The sequence below is a fragment of the Hyperolius riggenbachi genome, chromosome 10, assembly GCF_040937935.1.
Source record: "Hyperolius riggenbachi isolate aHypRig1 chromosome 10, aHypRig1.pri, whole genome shotgun sequence".
Classification (NCBI taxonomy): domain Eukaryota; kingdom Metazoa; phylum Chordata; class Amphibia; order Anura; family Hyperoliidae; genus Hyperolius; species Hyperolius riggenbachi.
Window position 1 is genome coordinate 187260900 of NC_090655.1, and position 25752 is coordinate 187286651.

General features: G+C 43.6%; 1 protein-coding gene across 1 annotated transcript in view; it reads left to right on the forward strand.

Moving 5' to 3' along the window:
* Positions 1 to 25370, forward strand: part of LRMDA (leucine rich melanocyte differentiation associated) — a 1235169-nt gene extending 1209799 nt beyond the window's left edge. Inside the window, exon 7 of the mRNA XM_068258133.1 lies at positions 25082 to 25370. Within this exon, the coding sequence (XP_068114234.1) occupies positions 25082 to 25161 (80 nt within the window). The 3' untranslated portion in view covers positions 25162 to 25370. The remainder of the gene's footprint in view (positions 1 to 25081) is intronic.
* The last annotated feature ends 382 nt before the right edge of the window (positions 25371 to 25752 follow it).

Genomic DNA, 25752 nt, shown 5'->3' on the forward strand with positions numbered 1-25752 from the left:
CTCTATAGGACAACTATTAGTCATGCACTGTACAAAGTTGGCCTTTATGGAAGAGTGGCAAGAAGAAAGGCATTGTTAACAGAATGCATAAGAAGTCCCGTTTGCAGTTTGCCACAAGCCATGTGGGGGACACAGCAACCATGTGGAAGAAGGTGCTCTGGTCAGATGAGACCAAAATGGAACATTTTGGCCAAAATGCAAAACGCTATGTGTGGCAGAAAACTAACACTGCACATCACTCTGAACACACCATCCCCACTGTCAAATATGGTGGTGGCAGCATCATGCTCGGGGGGTGCATCTCTTCAGCAGGGACAGGGAAGCTGGTCAGAGTTGATGGGAAGATGGATGGAGCCAAATACAGGCAGGGGCGTAGCAATAGGGGTTGCAGAGGTAGCGACCGCATCGGGGCCCTTGGGCCAGAGGGGCCCCAAAGGGCCCTCCCTCAACTGCAGTATTAGCTCTCTATCGGTCCTGTGCTCATAATAAGCACTTCTATAGATGCTTTGAATAGTGGTAATCATTAACAAACTGCCCCCCATCCCCTTCTTGCACCTCTGACACTGTAGTTGCCATTGGCAGGTTTTGGTGCGCCGTATCAATTGTTATGTATAGAGTGCTTGGGGGGCCCCAATGTAAAACTTGCATCGGGGCCCACAGCTCCTTAGCTACGCCACTGAATACAGGGCAATCTTGGAAGAAAACCTCTTGGAGACTGCAAAAGTCTTGAGACTGGGGCGGAGGTTCACCTTCCAGCAGGACAATGACCCTAAACATAAAGCCAGGGCAACAATAGAATGGTTTAAAACAAAACATATCTATATGTTAGAATGGCCCAGTCAAAGTCCAGATCTAAATCCAATCGAGAATCTGTGGCAAGATCTGAAAACTGCTGTTCACAAACGCTGTCCATCTAATCTGACTGAGCTGGAGCTGTTTTGCAAAGAAGAATGGGCAAGGATTTCAGTCTCTATGTGTGCAAAGCTGGTAGAGACATACCCTGAAAGACTGGCAGCTGTAATTGCAGCAAAAGGTGGTTCTACAAAGTATCAACTCAGGGGGCCGAATAATTACGCACACCCTACTTTGCAGTTATTTATTTGTAAAAAATGTTTGGAATCATGTATGGTTTTCGTTCCACTTCTCACATGTACACCACTTTGTATTGGTCTTTTATGTGGAATTCCAATAAAATTGATTCATGTTTGTGGCAGTAATATGACAAAATGTGGAAAACTTCAATATATATATATACACTGTGTGTATACAGGGAGTCCAGATCCACCCCTCAGTGCTGCCTGGCACTGATTGGCCAGGCTGTGCACGGGGTCTCGGGGGGGGGGGGCTATTACGCGGAGGGTAGCGGCGGATCGGCAGCGATCGGAGAAACACGCAGCTAGCACTTTGCTTGTTTCAAAAAAAATTATTCAAATCGACCCACCAGGGCCTGAGCGGTGCCCTCCGGCGTCACTGGACGAGCTCAGTTTAAGCAGAGGCTGAGCCTTTTGTGTTTGGTAAGTTGAAGGAGTGGTGGGGGCGAGTTCCTGGTGGTGGCAGCTCCAGGGCTTGCCTGCACTACCCTATTGTGTTACATGCTGGTTTGGGGGGTCTCGTGCAGTGGCAGTGCTCGGGACCCCACCCGATATGTGCACTAGTGTTTGCATATTTTAAACTTCATTTGCAGCTCCTTATGCAGTTTAGTTAGGAGGGAGGCAGATGAGAGGGAGTTTCCTGCATCAAAAAAAAAGATACACTTCTTGTAACTTTGTTTCAGCTGCACTGTATTTCGAGTAAAACCATACTACTGGGATATTTTGAAGTAATCCTGGTACCTAGTACCAGTGCAATGCAGTGCAACACTTTGGCTCATCGATCGTCCACTGCTCTTGGCCCACCACCGATCAACATAAATTTTCCATTCAGTCCCATCCATATGTCCGATCAGCATTAGGTCAGAAAACGGTTGGAATTCCATTGATGAGACATGGTACAATAGATTTCTGGCAGATTCGGTCACAATGATCTGCCGGGAATCAAATGGGAAAATTGATGCGATTTGCTTAACCAGTTCGGCCTTTCTGGACGAGAAAGCTCCTTTCAATGCGTGGTGCGCCCGCGCACGCACCCGCCACCCGCCGCTATCCCCCCGATCAGTGAATGGGAATATAATTCCCATTCACCGATCTAACTTCCCCGCAGAAATACCGACGCTTTCAATCCAGAGAGCGTGGTATTTCTGCCCCCCAGGAAACAACTCCTCTGAATTTTGGTTCCTGGATGCGAGATCGTTCGCATCCAGGACTTTTCTCACTGTGGCCATCTTGTGGCCAAATAGTAAACTGCACCCACATACATTTTTAATTAAAGAATTTGCTTATTTTACATGTAAAATAAGCAGTTTCCCTCCCACACCAAAAATTACCCACATACATTTTTTTATTAAAAAAAAAAAAAAAAATACAATAAAAAAAACAACAACAACATAAATAGTTACCCAAGGGTCTAAACTTTTTAAATATACATGTCAAGAGAGTATGTTATTATATTATTTAAAATTATAAGCTTATAAATAGTGATGCACGCAAATTGAAAAAATGCACCTTTATTTCTAAATGAAATATTGGCACCATAAATTGTGATAGGGACATCGTTTAAATAGTGTAATTAACCTCCTTAGCGGTAACCCCGTGCTGGACACGGGGTAAGCCGCCGGAGGTTGCCGCTCAGGCCCTGCTGGGCCGATTTTCAAAAAATTTTTTTCGCTGGACGCAGCTAGCACTTTGCTAGCTCCGCCAGCACTCTGATCGCCGCCGGCCCCCGCCCGATCGCCGCTATCTGATGCGGTGCGCGGCCCCCCCCCCCCCAGACCCCGTGCGCTGCCTGGCCAATCAGTGCCAGGCAGCGCCGAGGGGTGGTTCGGGACTCCCAATGACGTCGCTGACATCGGTGACGTCATCCCGCCATGGCGACGGGGGAAGCCCTCCAGGAAATCCCGTTCTTTGAACGGGATTTCCTGATCGCCTATTGCCGGAGGCGATCGGCGGGGCTGGGGGGATGCCGCTGAGCAGCGGCTATCATGTAGCGAGCCCTGGGCTCGCTACATGATTTAAAAAAAAAAAAACTGCTGCGCTGCCCCCTGGCGGAATTTTTCATACCGCCAGGGGGGTTAATGGGACAGATGGGCAAATAAAATACATGGGTTTTAATTACGGTAGCGTATATTAATTTTAAACTATAATGGCCAAAAACTGAGAAATAATGATTTTTTTTCATTTCTTTCTTAATCTTCCTGTTAAAATGGATTTAGAAAAAAATAATTCTTAGCAAAATGTAGTACCCAAAGAAATCCTAATTCGTGGCGGAAAAAACAAGATATAGATCAATTCATTGTGATAAGTAGCAATAAAGTTATAGGCAAATGAATGGGAGGTGAACGTTGCTCGGATGCATGAGATTTTCGGCACTGCGGCGCTGAACCGGTTAAAGAAGAGCTGTCAGCCATACTATCTCAGAAACAAAACACATATAAGTAGATAAATACTTGCTCTACTTACAGAACATATGTATTGCACTGTCCACGTTCTGATTTCAGTGATTTTTCTACAGTAAAAAAATAAAAAATCCTTCTTAGGGCCCTTTTCCACTAGCAGTCGCTAGCGTTCGCGCTGAACGCTAGCGATTGCTGAATCGCAATTCCGCCGTTTTCCCGACGTTTGCGGCCGCGATTTTGCTATGCTATGCACTGCATAGCAAAATCGCGGCAAAAGTCGCTCCGCGGCGCGATCGCGATTAAGTAAAAAACGAATCGCGGTAGTGGAAATGACCTACCGCGATTCCTATGTTAAAAAGCAAACCGTAGCGATTGTAAAATCGCTAGCGGTTTGCGGTTTTGCGATTCAGCTAGCGCAAACGCGCTAGTGGAAAAGGGCCCTTAGCATTTCCCATTTTAAGTGTGGCTATTTTGAATCCAATTCTTATGTAATTTCCTCCCTTAGTCTACTCTGCTTGATTTGCCCGCCCTTCACTATAGAAAGTGCATTGTCTCAGCATGAGAAATATTGGCCAATCAGAGAGGAACAGAGGGGGGGGGGGGGGGGGAAGGGGAAAACAGGAGGGAAAGAGGCTTCAGCCAATCAGGCTGCATTAGTTAAGTCTGAGTGGAAGTACAGAAGCAATAAAGGACAACCCAGCATGCCCTGAAACTTCCTTTTTGTGTACCAAATTTTGTGTGTACCAAATAAGAGTCAGGTAAACTGGGAAATTATCATTTATCAAGAAGAAAATTAATAGTGATTTTAACTTTTGGATTGCCTGGTTAGCATCCTTATTACTTGTTTACCAGATAAAAATAAAGAATTGATTTTTGATTTTATGCCCAACAGTTACTCTTTAAGCCCAACTACATTCATTGTTTTGTGTGTGTGTTCCCATGCCCCACAACTAAAGCATTATACACTCACTAGACGATTCTTCACTAAAGCAACCGACCGGGCCCCCTCTGGTGAGAATCTAGCGTGCAACCCGCATGCTCCCTCGTCCACCCTCCTCTCTTTTCCATAGCAACAGAACACTTCACTAGCCTGGAGACTAGCAATGCATCTATATAGCCCTGGCCTGAAGTTGAGCAGTCCCATAGGTGGGGTAGGTTTGGTAGAATGAGGTACATCATCAGGTTCAGAATGAGGGTAAGATAAGTTAGAAAAATATTGTGAATCAATATAAAAATAATCTTAAAGCCTGTTCTGGCCTAAGGTTTGCAAAAGTGTGTATTGTTTTCATGCTAGTGATGCATGAAATGTGGATCCTATGGTCAAAAGCAAGCAGCATTTGTGATGTGGTAGTGGTGCGCTGTCAATGCAAAGACCCATTGTGTAATTTGTGTGAAGTCCCAACTAGCATCTGGTATTTTTAACCATGTAAGCATGAATTCTGGTCATAAATAAGATAAAATAACAACACTGGTAGTAGTGGAGATGACCTTTAAAATGCAACCCTGTGCCCAAGCTGATGACAGCAGATAAAAATGTCTTTATTTATAGTGGTTTCCATCTGTCTGCCATCCCGGTGCATCCCAAAAGAATAATTAAAATAAAGGCTTTTCTACAGGTATTTGTGTTACTGTAAATTTCTGTTACTGTACATTGAGAGTTCCAGATGGCTTATTCACTAGTCTCATCACTTTTAAGCTGTAACAAGAAGTAGCAGTTTAATATAGTGCTTAACCTTACATGGTGCAAACAGACATGGATTAAATGTCTAATGAGTAAAAAAAGCCAACTTAATATGTTGCAATAATTTTGACACATGCATTACTGTATTTCTTCTATTGTGCATATACTACTTACGGAGTGTGTATATCAGCCTTTCATAATCAAATAAGCAATTGTAGGGCTGTAAAAAAATGAATCGTGCTATTTGGGTATCCATTAGATGTGCACAGGAGAGCATATAACCTCAGTAAATCTAACAACTATACTTTTGGATAATTTCTAATTTGTGCCTCCATTGCACATACAGTAAAATCTAAGAATTCTTAGAAGTAATGTACACCAAACAATGCTGCAAAGATGATATCTGCATCCAGGCCCCTGCTACAGAGCCACCGTAGGACCCTCATTCACCTGATAGGTCCCTTTGGCTGTTCTATTGGTAGTACAGGGTTACATTGCATTAAAATGTTCACATAATGCAATGCAAAACATCCGAAACCATTTGTGGTGGCAATGCAAATGTAACACACACAAAGAAGCAACTGACCTGTAGAGGAAAGTACAAATGTTGCATTGTCATTGATTGGCATTGTGCACATCATTGTGTGCGATTCTACCAGTGTACTGCATGTTCAGCATTGTAACAACAGGAATTGTTGCATCGCAGCGCAACTGATGAGATTGCATTCAACATGTTATTGTGAAAGCATCAGTAGGCTATTTTCACACCATGTCGCATACCACAAAAGCAGGATTGCAATGCACCAGAGGGGAAAAGTTTCATTCAGGCCCGGATTAACATCACAGATGCCCATAGGCACAGATGTCCTTGCACCTTAGACTTCAATCTCCATGAACCAATAAACACCTTCCCAACTGCACTGCAAGTATGCTGGCTGGCCCAGCTGTCACCTCTCCCATACTTTCCTTGTCCATCATAGGTAGCCACAGGTGTCCCTTAGTATTAGGTAGCCAGAGCTATCCTTGGTATTAAGTAGCTAGAGGTGCCCTCGACTGAAGGGAAATCTGTCAGTGGAATGCAGAGAGCCTGGCGAGTAACCTCTCAATTACATCCCGCTCAGAACTCTGCATAGGGAAGGAGGAAGGAGCTCAGAGAGGGGAGTGAGCCGCCTTTTCATCATCAGACGCCTGTAGGCGCGTGCCTACAGTGCCTTATGGTAAATCCAGCCCTGGTCTCATTGCATTCCCTGCATTGCATATAGAAAATACACACAACGTATGATTCACTGCAAATGTTAAAGTGCACCTTATGTGGTATTACACTGCATGCATCTCATTATGCTAATGGATTCTATCGCACCTCATTGCTAAGGCGTAGATGTGAACGTACCGTTATAGTATAATTGCAGCTCATTAGCAACTCACCACTATGCCCCAGTATGAAAACAGCCTTACTGTTCAACAATCCTTTCTATGGTTTGCTATGACCTAAGCAAAGGTTGCAATTTTTTCTCAACTTATACCTGATACATTTTTTTTAATCCAGTGAAGGTTTGCTGCAGCACTTACGTTCTCAGTATTTTCTAGTGTTCTTCAGTCCAGAAGAATCTCAGAAAGTCAGATTCATAGCGTTTATCATTTTCACTATATGGGCAATAACTTTACACAGTGGTAATCATTACTCTTACATTAGAAACATGGCATCCTCTTCAAAATACATGTTGTTTTCATGGGTCTGCAGCGATTACATTTCTGGAAGAGAACTCCAGGCATTAACTATTATTCACCTCCAGTTCACATAATAGACCAGTTTAGAAGTGAAGACAGGGAAGTTATGTTTAAGTGCCTGCTGTATTTCTTACCAGCCCTTAACAGCCAGTTTTGTTCCTGTGCCACATCGCTCCATAGGGATTGATGGGTGCTAGGTTTTACTACTTTACGATGCATCATAGCGCCGACATTTCCTATGACTGGAAACACAGATACTGCTAGTAATCACTCCCCCTCCACAGAATTTGTCAACATTTCTAAACAGCTATTGCAGTAGAACATTTGCAGAGCACCAGAGCAGTCACTAGAGCAAACACAGGTATATCAATATAATAATATATTTTTAAATTGTTGCAAATACATAGAGATTATTTGATACAAACTGTTCCTTTTTTTATCTTTAAAGGAAAGAGAATGCAAATTATTAATTAGACTCTTAAAAAAATTCAACATATGCATATCTTGTTCTCCTCTAGAATAACCTCCTCGCATTCACGTATACAAGATTTCTCACGTGCCTCACCCCTACTCTGGAATCCCCTTCAAAATCTGTCACTCTCCAACCTTTGAAATCTTTAAGCACTCTCTTAAAACTCACTTTTTCCTACAATCATAACTTACTTAGGCCATTCCCCCTCCAACTGCTGGCCAAACGGTGCTCCTTACTAGATAACCTAAAATATACTGCATCTAGGTAAGCATATTGTATACTACTATACCACTTGTTCCTCCCTATTATTTTAGATTGTAAGCTTGCAAGGGCAGGGCTCCCTCCACCCTTTGTGTCTTGGAATTTGTTATTCATTTTGTGTTTTGGAATTTTTTATAAATTTTATGCATCATGTTATATTTGTCATTGTCACTGTAATTACTATGTCTACTAATTCTGTATTTTGTACCAGTGTCTACAGTATATTTATATTATTATTATTATTATTATTATTATTATTATGTACCCCATGTTTGTTTCTTACTTTGTACAGCACCACAGAATATGTTGGTGCTTTATAAACCAATAATAATACGTATGTAATATCATGCGTTACCAAGGCATGTTGGCACCACCAATGAATGACCAGTATAACAAGCATATACTGTAGATATAATGTTGTGGGCGTTTTCTGCCACTTTTGGCTTGACATTGCCCATCTACAAGGGTTCCTGTAATATGCTTTTTATTTGAAGATTCTCCTTTTACCATAACCATTCCAGCAAGCAAACGGTTACCTGCTTATCTGTTTTGTTATTTGACATATTCTGCTCACCAGGTGTGTAATTGCCTGTTTACTACCCTTGTTGCAAGTTGCCGGTAACAACTTATCTTTGTTTTTAAGTCCACATCAATGTAATTATATGACCTGTGGTGTTTTGTGACGTGCCCCTAGAGATCCCTCACTCCACACCTCACCCCTCCTCTTGTGTCATGTCACCATTGATTTCTCATGTACTGTCATGCTGAGAACTTCTGGCTCCCTTCTTGCTGCCAGTATTGTCACTGTGAGCATAGTTCTGGGAAAATGGAAAGAGATTATCTGGACTTTAGCATCAGTCAGCAGGGTGCCTTGGTGCTATGGTTGAAGAGTTGCACTGCCGCCTGATCATTGAAAATACATATTTCCACCCTTCCCAGCTTCCAGGCTAAAACATGATTTTTCCTATATTTAGAGAATTTTACGTTCCCCTCAAGCCCACACCTCGTTCCTAAAGCAAGTGTTGGCATCTTGGCTTGTCTGTTTTCCCCAAATCAGTCACATCTCCTGCGACTGGGCAAGCATATTTTTACAATGTAATGCAAAGTGACAGCTGACTCACACTTTCATCTCTCACACCACCTTAAGTCACTGAGCATTCAGACTCTTTCCTTTTATATTTCAACAACTAGTAAATACCTTCGGCCGCCCAATAAAGCTGTTCATTAAACTAGTCCTTTAGGGGCAATAACAAAAAATAAAAGCTAATGAACCATCATATTAAATATATTTAATATCCATTCTTTTTTAAAATGCATTTACTGTAATTACTCCAATTAACTGAATGTGTTAGCTTGCCTTGAGTTAGTTTTGCTCTTAATTACACTGACCTAACATGTCAGCATGTATGCAGCAAACATACACCACTCACCTGCTCATTGTGACTAAGCTCCAAAATAGGACTTGTGTTTAAAATCTGGAGACAAATCATTGGAAAGGTCTAAAAAAAGGCAACTCTATATTCTGAAAGATAAATACCTGTAAATATAAAACAGATTTTTACTTGTTAGAAGAAGTTGAAAAAACAGTGACAAAAGGGAACAACAGGATTTTTACTTACCTGGGACTTCTCCCAGCCCCCTGTAGTCTTTCAGCAGCCTCGACGTATTCCCAAGCCGATGTACTGTGCTGCTGTGAATTCTGGGTTGTGGGCCACTGCGCATGGGCGTTCCGGGCTGTGTACCTCTTCCATCCCCATGGCTGGGAGCATCCTGCAGAAACAATTACAAGTCTTATGAACTGTGCATATGCAGTTTGCTACTGGACACAGAACCCCCCCCCCCCCCATTGGGAGTCGGTGATGCTTCAGAGGCTGCCAGCAGGACCCGACCCGGAAGAAGACTGGAGTTGCAGCGAGGGACACATTTGACTTCTTGATGCTGGCAGGGCCGGATTTAAGCCAAGGCCACATAGGCCATGGCCTAGGGCACCACAGGATCAAGGGTGAGTGGGCAGCAGGCTATACTAAGGGGAAGGGAAGGAAGGGGCACCTGGTTACCTATACTGGAGGGAGGGTCATCAGGCTTTTGATACGGAAGGGGGGAGAGTCATCTGGCTTCTTATAAAAGAGGGAAGGGGGAGGGGTCATCACGCTATCTAAACTGGAGGAGGGGGGAGTAAACATTATCTGGATACCTATACTGAAGGTGGAGGGGAGAGCGGTCATATAGCTACCTATAGTGAAGGGGCGGCTGCTGACAGGGGCCTTGGGCAGTAAAGAGTACAGATCCGGCCCTGGATACTGGAAGTTGTCCCAGATAGTAAAGATAGTAAGTAGTTTTAATCCGTCGCCTTGGATATCCTTTACGTTACCTGTGCATTTTGGATAAATATCGGAAACACTGTAGGAGGCGCCCTTGTATCTTATAATAACTTATAATCACTAATATGGTAAGCGTGGTGTGTCTTACCTGTAACGAAGGCACGTACACACGTAAGTCATAAAATTGGATTTAATTGTAGCACAACGAACTAGACAACGCGTTTCGCGACTACAAGTCGCTTCCTCAGGTCAAATACAGTGCTTAAAAAAAGAGAACAATGATGGCGCTCAGACTAAACATACTTCACTTCATATAAAACAACAATATAAATAATAACACATATAAAAATGACACATATAAAAAATTATATATAGATTTTCCAACATATATATACACATATAAAGCATCCATTCCTGCAACTAGGCACATATAAAAAAACCATAAAAAATTATAAAATGATTCCTCCTACATCATTTCAATAGCACAAAACCATGGATGGTTAATGGTACGCTACCCTATCCCTAATTCTGTCTTCCTATACCCAGAATAAACCTGCTCTATTCTATCCTGACAGTGATTTACTCCCTATATAATTGGAGGCTTCCTGATGGGACATAGGGTGTAGTGTAAGTTTATATAAAAAAAATATAAATAATAAAAAATATAAATAATGGAACGCTGGTTGTTAAGGAGATGGAAACTAATCTTATCATGGTCCGAGAATTTTGATGCACATAAGTATTTAATCAGATTATTAGCAGTGCGGAGGAACTCCTAGGAGCTATAATTGTGAAGAATGACAGGATAGTGTATTTAATTGGCCATAAGCCAACTGACAACTCCAGCTGTGCGTGCTGAGCGTGGGGTATAATAGCGGAGAGATCGAGTGGACTGCTGAAAGGTAGCTTACCTGTATGCCAGAAGTTGTATAGCGTGGGCGCCATGGCTGCGCTCCGTTGTACCGCTGTTTACCGCTGCGCAGCCATGGCGCCCACGCTATACAACTTCTGGCATACAGGTAAGCTACCTTTCAGCAGTCCACTCGATCTCTCCGCTATTATACCCCACGCTCAGCACGCACAGCTGGAGTTGTCAGTTGGCTTATGGCCAATTAACCACTTGCCGACCGCCCACAGCCCATGGGCGGCGGCAAAGTGGACGCCTAAAGGACCGCAATACGCCTTCAGGCGGCGCGTCCTTTAGGCATGCCGGGGGAGCGATCGCGTCATTGATGACGCGCGCTTCCCCCGGCAACTGGCTCCGCCCACCCGCCGTAACATCCCGCCGGCCATACGGAAGCGCCGGCGGGATGTTAACCCCGCGATCGCCGCTACAAAGTGTATAATACACTTTGTAATGTATACAAAGTGTATTATACAGGCTGCCTCCTGCCCTGGTGATCCCAGTGTCCGAGGGACCACCAGGGCAGGCTGCAGCCACCCTAGTCTGCACCCAAACACACTGATCTGCCCCCCCCCGCCCACTGATCGCCCACAGCACCCCTCAGACCCCCCCCTGCCCACCCCCCAGACCCCTGTTTGCACCCAATCACCCCCCTAATAACCCATCAATCACTCCCTGTCACTATCTGTCAACGCTATTTTTTTTTTATCCCCCCCCCTGCCCCCTGCCCCCTCCTGATCACCCCCCCACCCCTCAGATTCTCCCCAGACCCCCCCCCAGACCCCCCCCCCCCCCTGTGTACTGTATGCATCTATCTTCCCTGATAACCTGTCAATCACCCGTCAATCACCCGTCAATCACCCGTCAATCACCCATCAATCACCCATCAATCACCCCCTGTCACTGCCACCCAACAATCAGCCCCTAACCTGCCCCTTGCGGGCAATCTGATCACCCACCCACACCAATAGATCGCCCGCAGATCCGACATCAGATCACCTCCCAAATCCATTGTTTACATCTATTCTCTCCTCTAAACACCCACTAATTACCCATCAATCACCCATCAATCACCCCCTATCACCACCTGTCACTTTTACCTATCAGATCAGACCCTAATCTGCCCCTTGCGGGCACCCAATCACCCGCCAACACGCTCAGATTGCCCTCTGACCCCCCCTTATCAATTCGCCAGTGCATTAATTACATCTGTTCTTCCCTGTAATAACCCACTGATCACCTGTCAATCGCCTGCCAATCACCTATCACCCATCAATCACCCCCTGTCACCCCCTGTCACTGCCACCCATCAATCAGCCCCTAACCTGCCCCTTGCGGGCAATCTGATCACCCACCCACACCATTAGATCGCCCGCAAACTCGCCGTCAGATTACCTCCCAAATGTATTGTTTACATCTGTTATCTTCTCTAAACACCCACTAATTACCCATCAATCACCCATCAATCACCCCCTATCACCACCTGTCACTGTTACCTATCAGATCAGACCCTAAGCTGCCCCTTGCGGGCACCCAATCACCCGCCCACACGCTCAGATTGCCCTCAGACCCCCCCCCCACCTTATCAATTCACCAGTGCATTAATTACATCTGTCCTTCCCTGTAATAACCCACTGATCACCTGTCAATCACCTGCCAATCACCTATCACCCATCAATCACCCCCTGTCACTACCACCCAACAATCAGCCCCTAACCCGCCCTTGCAGGCAAACTGATCACCCACCCACACCAATAGATCGCCCGCAGATCCGACATCAGATCACCACCCAAGCGCAGTGTTTCCATCTATTCTCTCCTCTAAACACCCACTAATTACCCATCAATCACCCCCTATCACCACCTGTCACTGTTACCCATCAGATCAGACCCTAATCTGCCCCTTGCGGGCACCCAATCACCCGCCTACATGCTCAGATTGCCCTCAGACCCCCCCCCTTATCAATTCGCCAGGGCATTATTTACATCTGTCCTTCCCTGTAATAACCCACTGTTCACCTGTCAATCACCTGTCAATCACCCCCTGTCACTGCCACCCATCAATCACCCCTGTCACTGCCACCCATCAATCAGCCCCTAACCTGCCCCTTGCGGGCAAACTGATCACCCACCCACACCAATAGATCGCCCGCAGATCCGACATCAGATCACCACCCAAGCGCAGTGTTTCCATCTATTCTCTCCTCTAAACACCCACTAATTACCCATCAATCACCCCCTATCACCACCTGTCACTGTTACCCATCAGATCAGACCCTAATCTGCCCCTTGCGGGCACCCAATCACCCGCCTACACGCTCAGATTGCCCTCAGACCCCCCCTTATCAATTCGCCAGGGCATTATTTACATCTGTCCTTCCCTGTAATAACCCACTGATCACCTGTCAATCACCTGTCAATCACCCATCAATCACCCCCTGTCACTGCCACCCATCAATCACCCGCTGTCACTGCCACCCATCAATCAGCCCTTAACCTGCCCCTTGCGGGCAATCTGATCACCCACCCACACCAATAGATCGCCCGCAGATCCGACGTCCGATCACCTCCCAAGTGCAGTGTTCACATCTGTTCTCTACCCTAAACACCCACTAATTACCCATCAATCACCCCCTGTCACTGCTACCTATCAGATTAGACCCCTATCTGCCCCTAGGGCACTCAATCACCCACCCACACCCTCAGAATGCCCTCAGACCCCAGCCCTGATCACCTCGCCAGTGCATTGCTTGCATCTATTTCCCCCTCTAATCACACCTTGAGACACCCATCAATCACCTCCTGTCACCCCCTAGCACACCTACCCATCAGATCAGGCCCTAATTTGCCCCGTGTGGGCTCCTGATCACTCGGCCAAACCCTCAGATCCCCCTCAGACCCCCTTCCGATCACCTCCCCAGTGCATTGATTGCATCTATTTTCCCCTCTAACCACCCCCTGAGACACCCATCAATCACCTCCTGTCACCCCCCTAGCACTCCTATCCATCAGATCAGGCCCAATACAACCTGTCATCTAAAAGGCCACCCTGCTTATGACCGGTTCCACAAAATTCGCCCCCTCATAGACCACCTGTCATCAAAATTTGCAGATGCTTATACCCCTGAACAGTCATTTTGAGACATTTGGTTTCCAGACTACTCACGGTTTTGGGCCCGTAAAATGCCAGGGCGGTATAGGAACCCCACAAGTGACACCATTTTAGAAAAAAAGACACCCCAAGGTATTCTGTTAGGTGTATGACGAGTTCATAGAAGATTTTATTTTTTGTCAAAAGTTAGCGGAAATTGATTTTTATTGGGTTTTTTTCACAAAGTGTCATTTTTCACTAACTTGTGACAAAAAATAAAATCTTCTATGAACTCGCCATACACCTAACGGAATACCTTGGGGTGTCTTCTTTCTAAAATGGGGTCACTTGTGGGGTTCCTATACTGCCCTGGCATTTTAGGGGCCCTAAACCGCGAGGAGTAGTCTAGAAAACAAATGCCTCAAAATGACCCGTGAATAGGACGTTGGGCCCCTTAGCGCACCTAGGCTGCAAAAAAGTGTCACACATGTGGTACCGCCGTACTCAGGAAAAGTAGTATAATGTGTTTTGGGGTGTATTTTTACACATACCCATGCTGGGTGGGAGAAATTTCTATGTAAATGGTCAATTGTGTGTAAAACAAATCAAACAATTGTCATTTACAGAGATATTTCTCCCACTTAGCATGGGTATGTGTAAAAATACACCCCAAAACACATTATACTACTTCTCCTGAGTACGGCGGTACCACATGTGTGGCACTTTTTTACACCCTAAGTACGCTAAGGGGCCCAAAGTCCAATGAGTACCTTTAGGATTTCACAGGTCATTTTGCGACATTTGGTTTCAAGACTACTCCTCACGGTTTAGGGCCCCTAAAATGCCAGGGCAGTATAGTAACCCCACAAATGACCCCATTCTAGAAAGAAGACACCCAAAGGTATTCCGTTAGGAGTATGGTGAGTTCATAGAAGATTTTATTTTTTGTCAAAAGTTAGCGGAAAATAAATTTTTATTGTTTTTTTCACAAAGTGTCATTTTCCACTAACTTTTGACAAAAAATAAAATCTTCTATGAACTCACCATACTCCTAACGGAATACCTTGGGGTGTCTTCTTTCTAAAATGGGGTCATTTGTGGGGTTCCTATACTGAACTGGCATTTTAGGGGCCCTAAACCGTGAGGAGTAGTCTGGAAATCAAATTCCGCAAAATGACCTGTGAAATCCTAAAGGTACTCATTGGACTTTGGGCCCTTTAGTGCAGTTAGGGTGCAAAAAAGTGCCACACATGTGGTATTGCCATACTCGGGAGAAGTAGTACAATGTGTTTTGGGGTGTATTTTTACACATACCCATGCTGGGTGGGAGAAATACCTCTGTAAATGACAATCTTTTGATTTTTTTACACACAATTGTCCATTTACAGAGTTATTTCTCCCACCCAGCATGGGTATGTGTAAAAATACACCCCAAAACACATTGTACTACTTCTCCCGAGTACGGCGATACCACATGTGTGGCACTTTTTTGCACCCTAACTGCGCTAAAGGGCCCAAAGTCCAATGAGTACCTTTAGGATTTCACAGGTCATTTTGCGGAATTTGATTTCCAGACTACTCCTCACGGTTTAGGGCCCCTAAAATGCCAGGGCAGTATAGGAACCCCACAAATGACCCCATTTTAGAAAGAAGACACCCCAAGGTATTCCATTAGTAGTATGGTGAGTTTATAGAAGATTTTATTTTTTGTCACAAGTTAGTGGAAAATGACACTTTGTGAAAAAAACAATAAAAATCAATTTTCCGCTAACTTTTGACAAAAAATAAAATCTTCTATGAACTCACCATACTCCTAACGGAATACCTTGGGGTGTCTTCTTTCTAAAATGGGGTCATTTGTGGGGTTCCTATACTGCCCTGGCATTTTAGGGGCCCTAAACCGTGAGGAGTAGTCTGGAAATCAAATTCCGCAAAATGACTTGTGAAATCCTAAAGGTACTCATTGGACTTTGGGCCCTTTAGCGCAGTTAGGGTGCAAAAAAGTGCCACACATGTGGTATCGCCGTACTCGGGAGAAGTAGTACAATGTGTTTTGGGGTGTATTTTTACACATACCCATGCTGGGTGGGAGAAATAACTCTGTAAATGGACAATTGTGTGTAAAAAAAATGAAAAAATTGTCATTCACAGAGATATTTCTCCCACCCAGCATGGGTATGTGTAAAAATACACCCCAAAACACATTCTACTACTTCTCTTGAGTACGGCAATACCACATGTGTGGCACTTTTTTGCAGCCTAACTGCGCTAAGGGGCCCAAAGTCCAATGAGCACCATTAGGCTTTACAGGGGTGCTTACAAATTAGCACCCCCCAAAATGCGAGGACAGTAAACACACCCCACAAATGACCCCATTTTGGAAAGTAGACACTTCAAGGTATTCAGAGAGGGGCATGGTGAGTCCGTGGCAGATTTCATTTTTTTTTGTCGCAAGTTAGAAGAAATTGATTCTTTTTTTTTTTCTTTTTTTTTGTCACAAAGTGTCATTTTCCGCTTACTTGTGACAAAAAATAATATCTTCTATGAACTCACTATGCCTCTCAGTGAATACTTTGGGATGTCTTCTTTCCAAAATGGGGTCATTTGGGGGGTATTTATACTATCCTGGAATTCTAGCCCCTCATGAAACATGACAGGGGGTCAGAAAAGTCATAGATGCTTGAAAATGGCAAAATTCACTTTTTGCACCATAGTTTGTAAACGCTATAACTTTTACCCAAACCAATAAATATACACTGAATGGTTTTTTTTTTATCAAAAACATGTTTGTCCACATTTTTCGCGCTGCATGTATACAGAAATTTTACTTTATTTGAAAATTGTCAGCACAGAAAGTTAAAAAAATAATTTTTTTGCCATAATTCATGTCTTTTTTGATGAATATAATAAAAAGTAAAAATCGCAGGAGCAATCAAATAGCACCAAAAGAAAGCTTTATTAGTGACAAGAAAAGGAGCCAAAATTCATTTAGGTGGTAGGTTGTATGAGCGAGCAATAAACCGTGAAAGCTGCAGTGGTCTGAATGGAAAAAAAGTGGCCGGTCCTTAAGGGGTAGAAAGACTGTGGTCCTCAAGTGGTTAAATACACTATCCTGTCATTCTTCACAATTATAGCTCCTAGGAGTTCCTCCGCACTGCTAATAATCTGATTAAATACTTATGTGCATCAAAATTCTCGGACCATGATAAGATTAGTTTCCATCTCCTTAACAACCAGCGTTCCATTATTTATATTTTTTATTATTTATATTTTTTTTATATAAACTTACACTACACCCTATGTCCCATCAGGAAGCCTCCAATTATATAGGGAGTAAATCACTGTCAGGATAGAATAGAGCAGGTTTATTCTGGGTATAGGAAGACAGAATTAGGGATAGGGTAGCGTACCATTAACCATCCATGGTTTTGTGCTATTGAAATGATGTAGGAGGAATCATTTTATAATTTTTTATGGTTTTTTTATATGTGCCTAGTTGCAGGAATGGATGCTTTATATGTGTATATATATGTTGGAAAATCTATATATAATTTTTTATATGTGTCATTTTTATATGTGTTATTATTTATATTGTTGTTTTATATGAAGTGAAGTATGTTTAGTCTGAGCGCCATCATTGTTCTCTTTTTTTAAGCACTGTATTTGACCTGAGGAAGCGACTTGTGGTCGCGAAACGCGTTGTCTAGTTCGTTGTGCTACAATTAAATCCAATTTTATGACTTACGTGTGTACGTGCCTTCGTTACAGGTAAGACACACCACGCTTACCATATTAGTGATTATAAGTTATTATAAGATACAAGGGCGCCTCCTACAGTGTTTCCGATACCTAAATACCCCACTACGTGGGGGCTTACTTACTATAATTTATTATAGTAGTAGTTTTTTTAGGAGCAGCGACCAGACAAGGCCGAGTGGAGACGGTACTTCTCCACATGTTTGAATAGTGGTTGCCGTAATAGCAACCCAGAATTGTGAGTATAATTGTTACTATTTTTTAACTGATTATCTCACACAACGATAATACACGATATTGGGCTCCCGGTGTCCCTGTGCTTTTTACCTCTTCTAGCCCTACAATTTTGGATAAATGTCATGTAAGCCAATATTTTCTGATAGTAGCCTTTAGTGACAGTTTAACTACAGTTAGTGCACAGATGTTCTGCCAAGTATCGCAGTCAGTCCCATGAAGAGTGGTGGAAGGAGGATGTCCAGGAGGCTACACACTAATGCTACATATCACATTATAGATTTGATGAATTAAATACAGTATGTTTACTGCCTTGCTTACTGAGTTCATATTTTCTCATGGTTCACATAAATTAAACACATATGAGAAAACATTTGCAGGAATGTAGCTCATAAATTGAAGCATATGTGTGAAATCACACAAAGTACAGTAAAACGTTGGATTGCAAGTAACTTGGTTTAAGGGTGCTTTGCAAGACATGCAAAACAATTTAGAAATTTTGACTTGATAAACAAGCAGCATCTTGAAATACAAGCACAGGTAAGGGCTGGTGCACACCAACACGCTTTTCACATCGCCAGCACTTTGAAAAACGCTTGGCTGCTGAAACCCTATGAGGGTGTTCCCACAGCAGCGTTGTGATTTTTTTCAAAATCACAAACGCGCTGCATGTAGCATTTTCTGGAGCGATTCAATCTGAATGAATGAGCTAAAATGCTCTTTCATTCAAAAATCGCTCTGAAAATCGCTTCACATAATTGCTATAGCAAATCACTAAGCGCTAACAATTGCAATAGCGATTTTGTTATGCACTAGCCCCGAGACGGTGGTTCTTCTTTCTTTGGTGCTGCAGGGTTGTACATAAAGGAAACCTAAAGCCTAGAAAAAAAATGAGTTTCACTTACCTGGGGTTTCTACCAGCCTCCTGAAGCCATCCTGTGCCTTCCCCGGTCCACAACATCCTCTGTTCCCCCGCCGCGGTTTAGTTTCCTTTTTGCCACCTCGGAGTTGGCGGGCCACTATGCCTGCGCAGCTCTGCCCACGCGTATCCTTCTTCGCATTCCTTCACATTCAGGATGGTACATGGAGAAACTAAGCTGCCTGCGCAAGACGCTATATCGGACGGGAATGCAAAGAAGGATACGCGTGGACAGAGCACGGCCCGTCGACTCTGAGCCGGCAAAAACTAAACTAACCCGCAGTGGGGGAAGGGAGGATTGTTGTGGACCGGCGAGGGCACAGGATGGAAAATAAGGAAACTAACCCACTTGCGCAGGACGCTATTGCGGACGGGAATGTAAAGAAAGGTACACGTGGACAGAGCTGCACAGGTGCAGTGGCCCGCTGACTCCAAGCCGTCAAAAACAAAACGGAGAATCGTTGTGGAATGGCGAGGGTACAGGATGGCTTCAGGAGGCTGGTAGAAGCCCCAGGTAAGTGAAACTCATGTTTTTTCTAGGCTTTATACTGGGCACACACGGCTTGATTTTGCCGCTTGATTCTCCCGCTTGATCGATTCCCTGCTTGATTCCGCAGTCGTATCTCTTATCTTCCACTCATTGTTCTTATCTTTTTGCATTGTCCACAATGCAGAATCGAGCCGCGAAACGATCGGACGTGTCGGAAATTATTTATTGAGCCATCTAAATAGCTCAGAATCGAGCCGTGTATTCCCAGCATTAGGTTTCCTTTAATCTAAGTGTCCAATTTCTGTGAAACTCTCAAAAGTAGGCAAAAGCAACAGTCATTGGAAAAGTTCCTTGTTAAAAGCCTTAAAAATGGGTTGGGCTAAGACAACAGATAGCAATGATTTTGTTAGATAAAGTATTTTTTTTACATTTTTAGTATTTTACTTCATACAATACAGCACTTTGTATTAAATCTTTTTCTCTAAATGTTTTTGGATTGTGGAACAATCTGAGTTTTTATTAACCCTTATGAGGAAATGTGCTTTGATTTAAGAGTGCTTTGGGTTGCAAGCATGTTTCTGGAACAAATTATGCTTGCAAACCAAGGTTCCACTGTAATGTAATTTGCTATTACTGAATGTTTCAGGACAGAATTTCAGTTCCCAACCAGGGGTTTAACAATAGTCCTTGCAAGGGATGCAGCCCCACAGGGGGCCCAGAAGCTGCAGGGGGCCCCATGGGGGGAGATTTTTCTTTTCCTTGTCCTGAGAGACTGACAACTAAGGGCACAGAGAGAAAAAAACTTTCTGCTCTCTGCACAATTGTTCTAATGACTGTATCTGCTCAACCGCTGATAAGAAATCATACAAAGTTTTGTAGACAAAGATTTGTAGAGAGTCCCTATTCAGTGTGCAGCAGGGTCCTGTGTACAGTGCCCTGCTCCTTGCCTCTTCACCCCTTTCCTCAAGTGCTGTGTACTGTAGTGATGCTGTAGGAGTCTGCAGAGCCAGTTCTGCTCTATCAAAGGAGGACAGAGCGAGTGTAAGAAGCTGAGGCTGAGAGCACATTTGTCTGACGGTTTTCTGTATGTGTTTTCTGCACACCTTGGGCTTGATTCACAAAATGGTGCTAACTGTTAGCACGCTGTGAAAATGCTTCACGCGAAACTTTATGTGATAACGGATATCGCGTGATAAATTCCCGTTATCACGCGAATGTTAACGCGCGAAAAATTTGCAAATTTCCGTGCGTGATAACCGTTTTCGCACGAAACACGTTTTTTCATGCTAAAACGCACAAAAAGCCGTGCTAACAGTTAGCACCATTTTGTGAATTAAGCCCCATGTGTGTCTTTATGTGTGAAAACATGCATGTTTTATCACAGCAGCTAATGTAATTGATAGAGAAAATGTGTGCAGTGCTTCACTGCTGTCTGTTTTTATCTGCATGGGGAAAACACATTCAAGTGTGCACTAGCAATTGAATAACATTGGTTCTCAGTTTACCTGTGCAGAAAGCAGGGGGAGGTGGCAGGGGGTTTGAAGGGGGTTGTTAGGGGGCCCCATCCAAAGTTTCGCAGGGGGGCCCAGTGATTTCTAGTTACGCTTCTGTTCCCAACAGAGTAGTTCAAACTGAATCTAGGCAATGATGTAAGACCATGTTAAATGATATTGCACAGCCAAGCAGAAGTAATACAGTATAAACGCTGTTAAACGCAGACTTGTTTGCTTCTTGTTTATTGTAAGTATGAAAAAGGCATATCAATACTGGTTCTTTGGGTACTTCCTTGTCTAGTGAGAACTCTTAGGCTAGGGTCACACTTGCCAAAAAATTATTTTGAAGTTCCCCCTTCAAAAGTACTCTGTCACCACAACATGCCTCTTACCACCTGTTATCATCTTGGTGTAATCATCACATCAGGGGCGTAGCAATAGGGGTTGCAGAGGTTGCGACCGCATCGGGGCCCTTGGGCCAGAGGGGCCCCGTAGGGCCCTCCCTCAACTGCAGTATTAGCTCTCTATTGGTCCTGTACTCATAATAATCACTTGTATAGATACCTTGAATAGTAGCAATCTTTAACAAACTGCTCCCCATCCCCTTCTTGCACCTCTGACACTGTAGTTGCCATTGACAGGTTTTGGTGTGCCGTATCAATTTTTATGTATAGGGTGCTTGGGGGGGCCCCAATGTAAAACTTGCATCGGGGCCCACAGCTCCTTAGCTACGCCACTGCATCACATCTTCTCTTCCTGTACCCATATGTACCTGATTTTGTACATACTGTAGTAACACTTCTTAACACTTATGTTATGTTTTCTAAACCAATCTTAGTTTGATCTCGGACCTCTTTTGACAACTTAGTGTGGCTTAAATAGCACCTCTCTGATAAGCCCAGTGAGTGTTAAGCACATGCAGGTTTCTCACTTCCTTGCCTTTATTCTGAAGTCCTATATTAGCATAGCAAGTTCAGCAGCCTTCCAGCGCCAGTGCTTAGAATGATTTTGTGATACGTGTAAAGCAGTGATGAGAGAACTTTAAGACACTGGGGCAGGGAAGTGTTGTCACCTCTTGTTAAGGATGTGATTGGTGCAGGCAACTACTGGCACCAGTATCTTTGTCAGATGCTCTGCTTCCTGTCACTGTGCACAGCTTCTGTCCTGTCTATATTTTTGACAGTGTCTCCTCTGATTATAGCCATAACTTATCTTGCAGGGTGGCTTGATGTAGTCTTCTTTTATTCAAAGTCTATCAATGTATTTGTCTTCTTAACTCTTCTTGATGTGCAAATGCACACTTATTTAACTCTTAAGCTGTCAGAGTAGTACGAAGCTAAAGTTATTATATAGAGAAAAGGTTTTCTCTATATACAAGGATGTTACAAGGATGTTGTATGCAATTGTATTATTTAAGTGTATATACATTTAGGTCTGTACTGTGTACTATACTTAAAGTGGACCTATACTTTATGTGCAGTTATTTCAAAATCACTTTAATAAAAACAATATAGTGGTTGTCCCGTACCAAGCTTCAAGTATGTTTGGGGCCCAGAGATTCAGCCAACTCACCCTACCTATGGGCACTTGATTTGTTCTATGCTCTCCATCTCCAGGTACCCTGCACTCTGCTGCAGCCCCTCCTTGTTTCTCTCCAATCTCTAGTCTTATGATGTTGTGTTTCTTCCTGTCCTCTATTCCTGCCCATTGTTCAGTCACAAAGAATGCAATTGAGCATGCTCATTGACTGAAAAGCTTGTTTTGTGGAAAGAGGGTTATGCAGGCTGTATAATCAGTCACTGGTCTGTTTTTCCAGACCAGTCAGTGTTGACAGAGAGACCCCGTCCCATCTGTTGTTACTGTGCAGTCTAAGTCCAGACAGTGTGCAGTACCTGTCCTCACAGTATGGTCCCAATTAAGTCAGTTTGTGGTCCTAGTCAGTAAGTGAACATGGTTTGGTCCCAGTTCTCTCGGTGGTAATAAGTATAGTCACAGCATGGTCAGAGGAAAAAGTGCAGTCACATTGCAATGCCAGCCCTGTCAGAGGGTAAAGAGCAGTCACAGTCCTGATAGTGGTCAAGGGAAATGGGTTAAAAGAATAGATGAGTAGAGGTAGGTTAGTAGGAAGTGATGGTCATGTCTAGGAGAATTCAGAATCAGAATGACTTATTTCACTAAGTACAAAGGCGGTGGGGGGTGTTGGACTCAGAATCGGTTTTGGCTCATACAGGTTCTGGAAGGGGGGGGGGGGGGGCAGATGGTGACTGAGAGTAAAGGGGGAAAATGTCCGAAGCCAAGACCCGAGGCTGCCATACTATGCCACCATTAGTCAGAATTCATGGAAAAGCATGTGATCAGTTTGGTCAGGTGATAGATATGTAAGTCTCTGATTTGCTAGTCAAGAACATGTGCTAAAGCAGGATGTGATCATAGCAAATCAAAGTTTGAAAATGTATCAGCTTATCAAACAAATCACATGCTTCTCCATGAGTTCTCCTAGACATCACATCACTATTGGTAGGTGAGAGTTGCAGCAAAAAAACATGGACTTTCAGTAAGTAAATGGTGGTTCCTGCATTGCCAGTGCTCAAACTACACTAAAAAGCCAAAGGAAAACTATAGGAAACACTACATGAGGCACTGAAAATTAGGAGGTACCACAATGCCAGAGACACAATTTGAATGAGACTAAATGCAGTACACACTCGTGGAAAGTAGAACGCCAAAACAGCTGTGGTGGCACTGAAGACCTGGGACACTCTATAGTGCATTAAAAAGCTGTGTCTTGTGTCATGTGTGGAAAGCTGGGACATATGTTGGGAGCACTGAAAAGCTGGAAAATATACTTAGTATCACTAGAAATCGAATGCACTTGGTTTAAAAAGTGAACGTTAGGAACATTTTCCCCTCGTTATCTTTTCTAACTGATTTTTCATTAAATTTGAATTTGGCAACAGTCAATGTCACTACTGGTACCATGAATCAATACCTGGACTCTACAGAGGTTGCACAGGTAATCCAACTCCCTTGCTGTGTCTTTCAGCACAGTCATTGCGGAGAATCCAAGAGACAGGTGCTTAACCCATCTGCTATATTGGATGAAGAAGAATAGGGTGAGCACTGCCAAAGCCCTACAAAATTACCTCCAGCAGGCCTGAGGGCCCATATTGTAGAGGGCCCTGTGCTCACTGCTCCACAGTGTGGCGCTCGATTGGCATTTGCCATTGAATACTAGAATTGGCAGGTCTGCACTATCACCCTGTACTTTACACAGATGAAAGCAGGCTCACCCTGAGCACATGTGACACATGTGTAAGGGTCTGTAGAGGCCATGTTATACTGCCTGTAACATCATTCAGCATGACCAGTTTGGTGGTGGGTCAGTGAAGGGATGCATATCCATGCAGGGATGCACAGAACTCTACAGGCTAGTCAATGACTGCTTGCCTGCCACTGGGCATTGGGATCAAATCCTTCAACCTATTGTCAGACTCAATGCTTGTGCAGCAGATCCTGGGTTCCCCCTGGTGCATGACAATGCCTCATGTGGTGAGAGCATGCAGGCAGTTTCTGGATGATGAAGGAATTGTAACCATCAACTTGCCTCGGTGCTCACATGACCTAAAACCAATAGGGCACCTCTGGGACATCATATCTCAGTCTATCTAATTTTACCAGGTTGCACCTAAAGACTGTCCAGAAATTCAGGGATGCACTGGTCCGGATCTCAAAAGAGATTCCCCAGGACACTATCCATTGTCTCCCAAGAAGCATGTCCCAATGTTGTAAGGCATGAGTACAAGCACATGGGGGCCATACAAACTACACTACTATGATTCTGATTTGCTGCATTTATAATTTGGCAAAATGGAATATCCAAGCACACTATTTTTCTCACTTTGATTTGCAGGGTGTCTTCGAATTCATCTCTCTGTCACTTAATAATTCTCATTTCCCTCATACAATGTGGCATCATCATTTCTTTCCTTACACATTAACCCCCCCCCCCCTGCCCCCCCCCCCCCCCCCCCATCACCCTCAATTGAGGTTTGATGTGCTTTCTAAGTTTTTCATCAATCTTTTTGAGCAGTGTATGTAAAATACATGCCAAAATTGAATCTGACAAATAAGATATCAACATACTGTTGAATAAATCTTGTAGTTGTATCTAGATTGAATTTATCACACATATATATTAAAATGATCACTGACCACCATTTTTGTTGTTGTTGTTTGTTTCAGGAGTTGCAGGGAAGTGTCGCTATGTTTACTATGGAAAACATTCAGAAGGCAACAGATTCATTCGGGATGACCAACTGTGATCCGCCATCTTCCTGTACCTATTTTACCAGGAAAATTCTTAATTTGCCCACTTGCACACAATGCAAGTAGCAGTGGAACTTAGAAATCATGGGGTGTTTCATAAATGTGTCACTTTTGCCTGCTTTACTGACAAAATCTTTACAGCAGTTGTGTTCTTCAATCATGTTCTTTTGTTGATAAAAATAAAGTACTCTTTTTTACGAGAGAATGTGTACCTTTTCTCTCTTACATGGACAACCTAGCATAGACACTTAAGTCTGTGAAGTCAGAGCACAATGTTATCTAGCATAATTGTCTATTAGGAACAGAGCTGGGTCACTCTAAAGCTAAATAAAGACTCACAGTGCATTTGTCACTTTTCAAACCATGCGGAAAAAAACTCCACATTTGTTATTAGGGTGATAAATACTTACCATGTACACTATTTTCCTGGAAATGTGTTCAGTGCATCCTAAATTTCAGTTCATTAGGGGGTGACATTGCACAGTGCTGAGCTGCTTATTCGTTTATAGTCATTACAACAGTCTGGCAGGTTTAGGCTAAGGACTGACCAGGAAGAATGTGGAAACAATGGAGACTGCAGAGCGTCA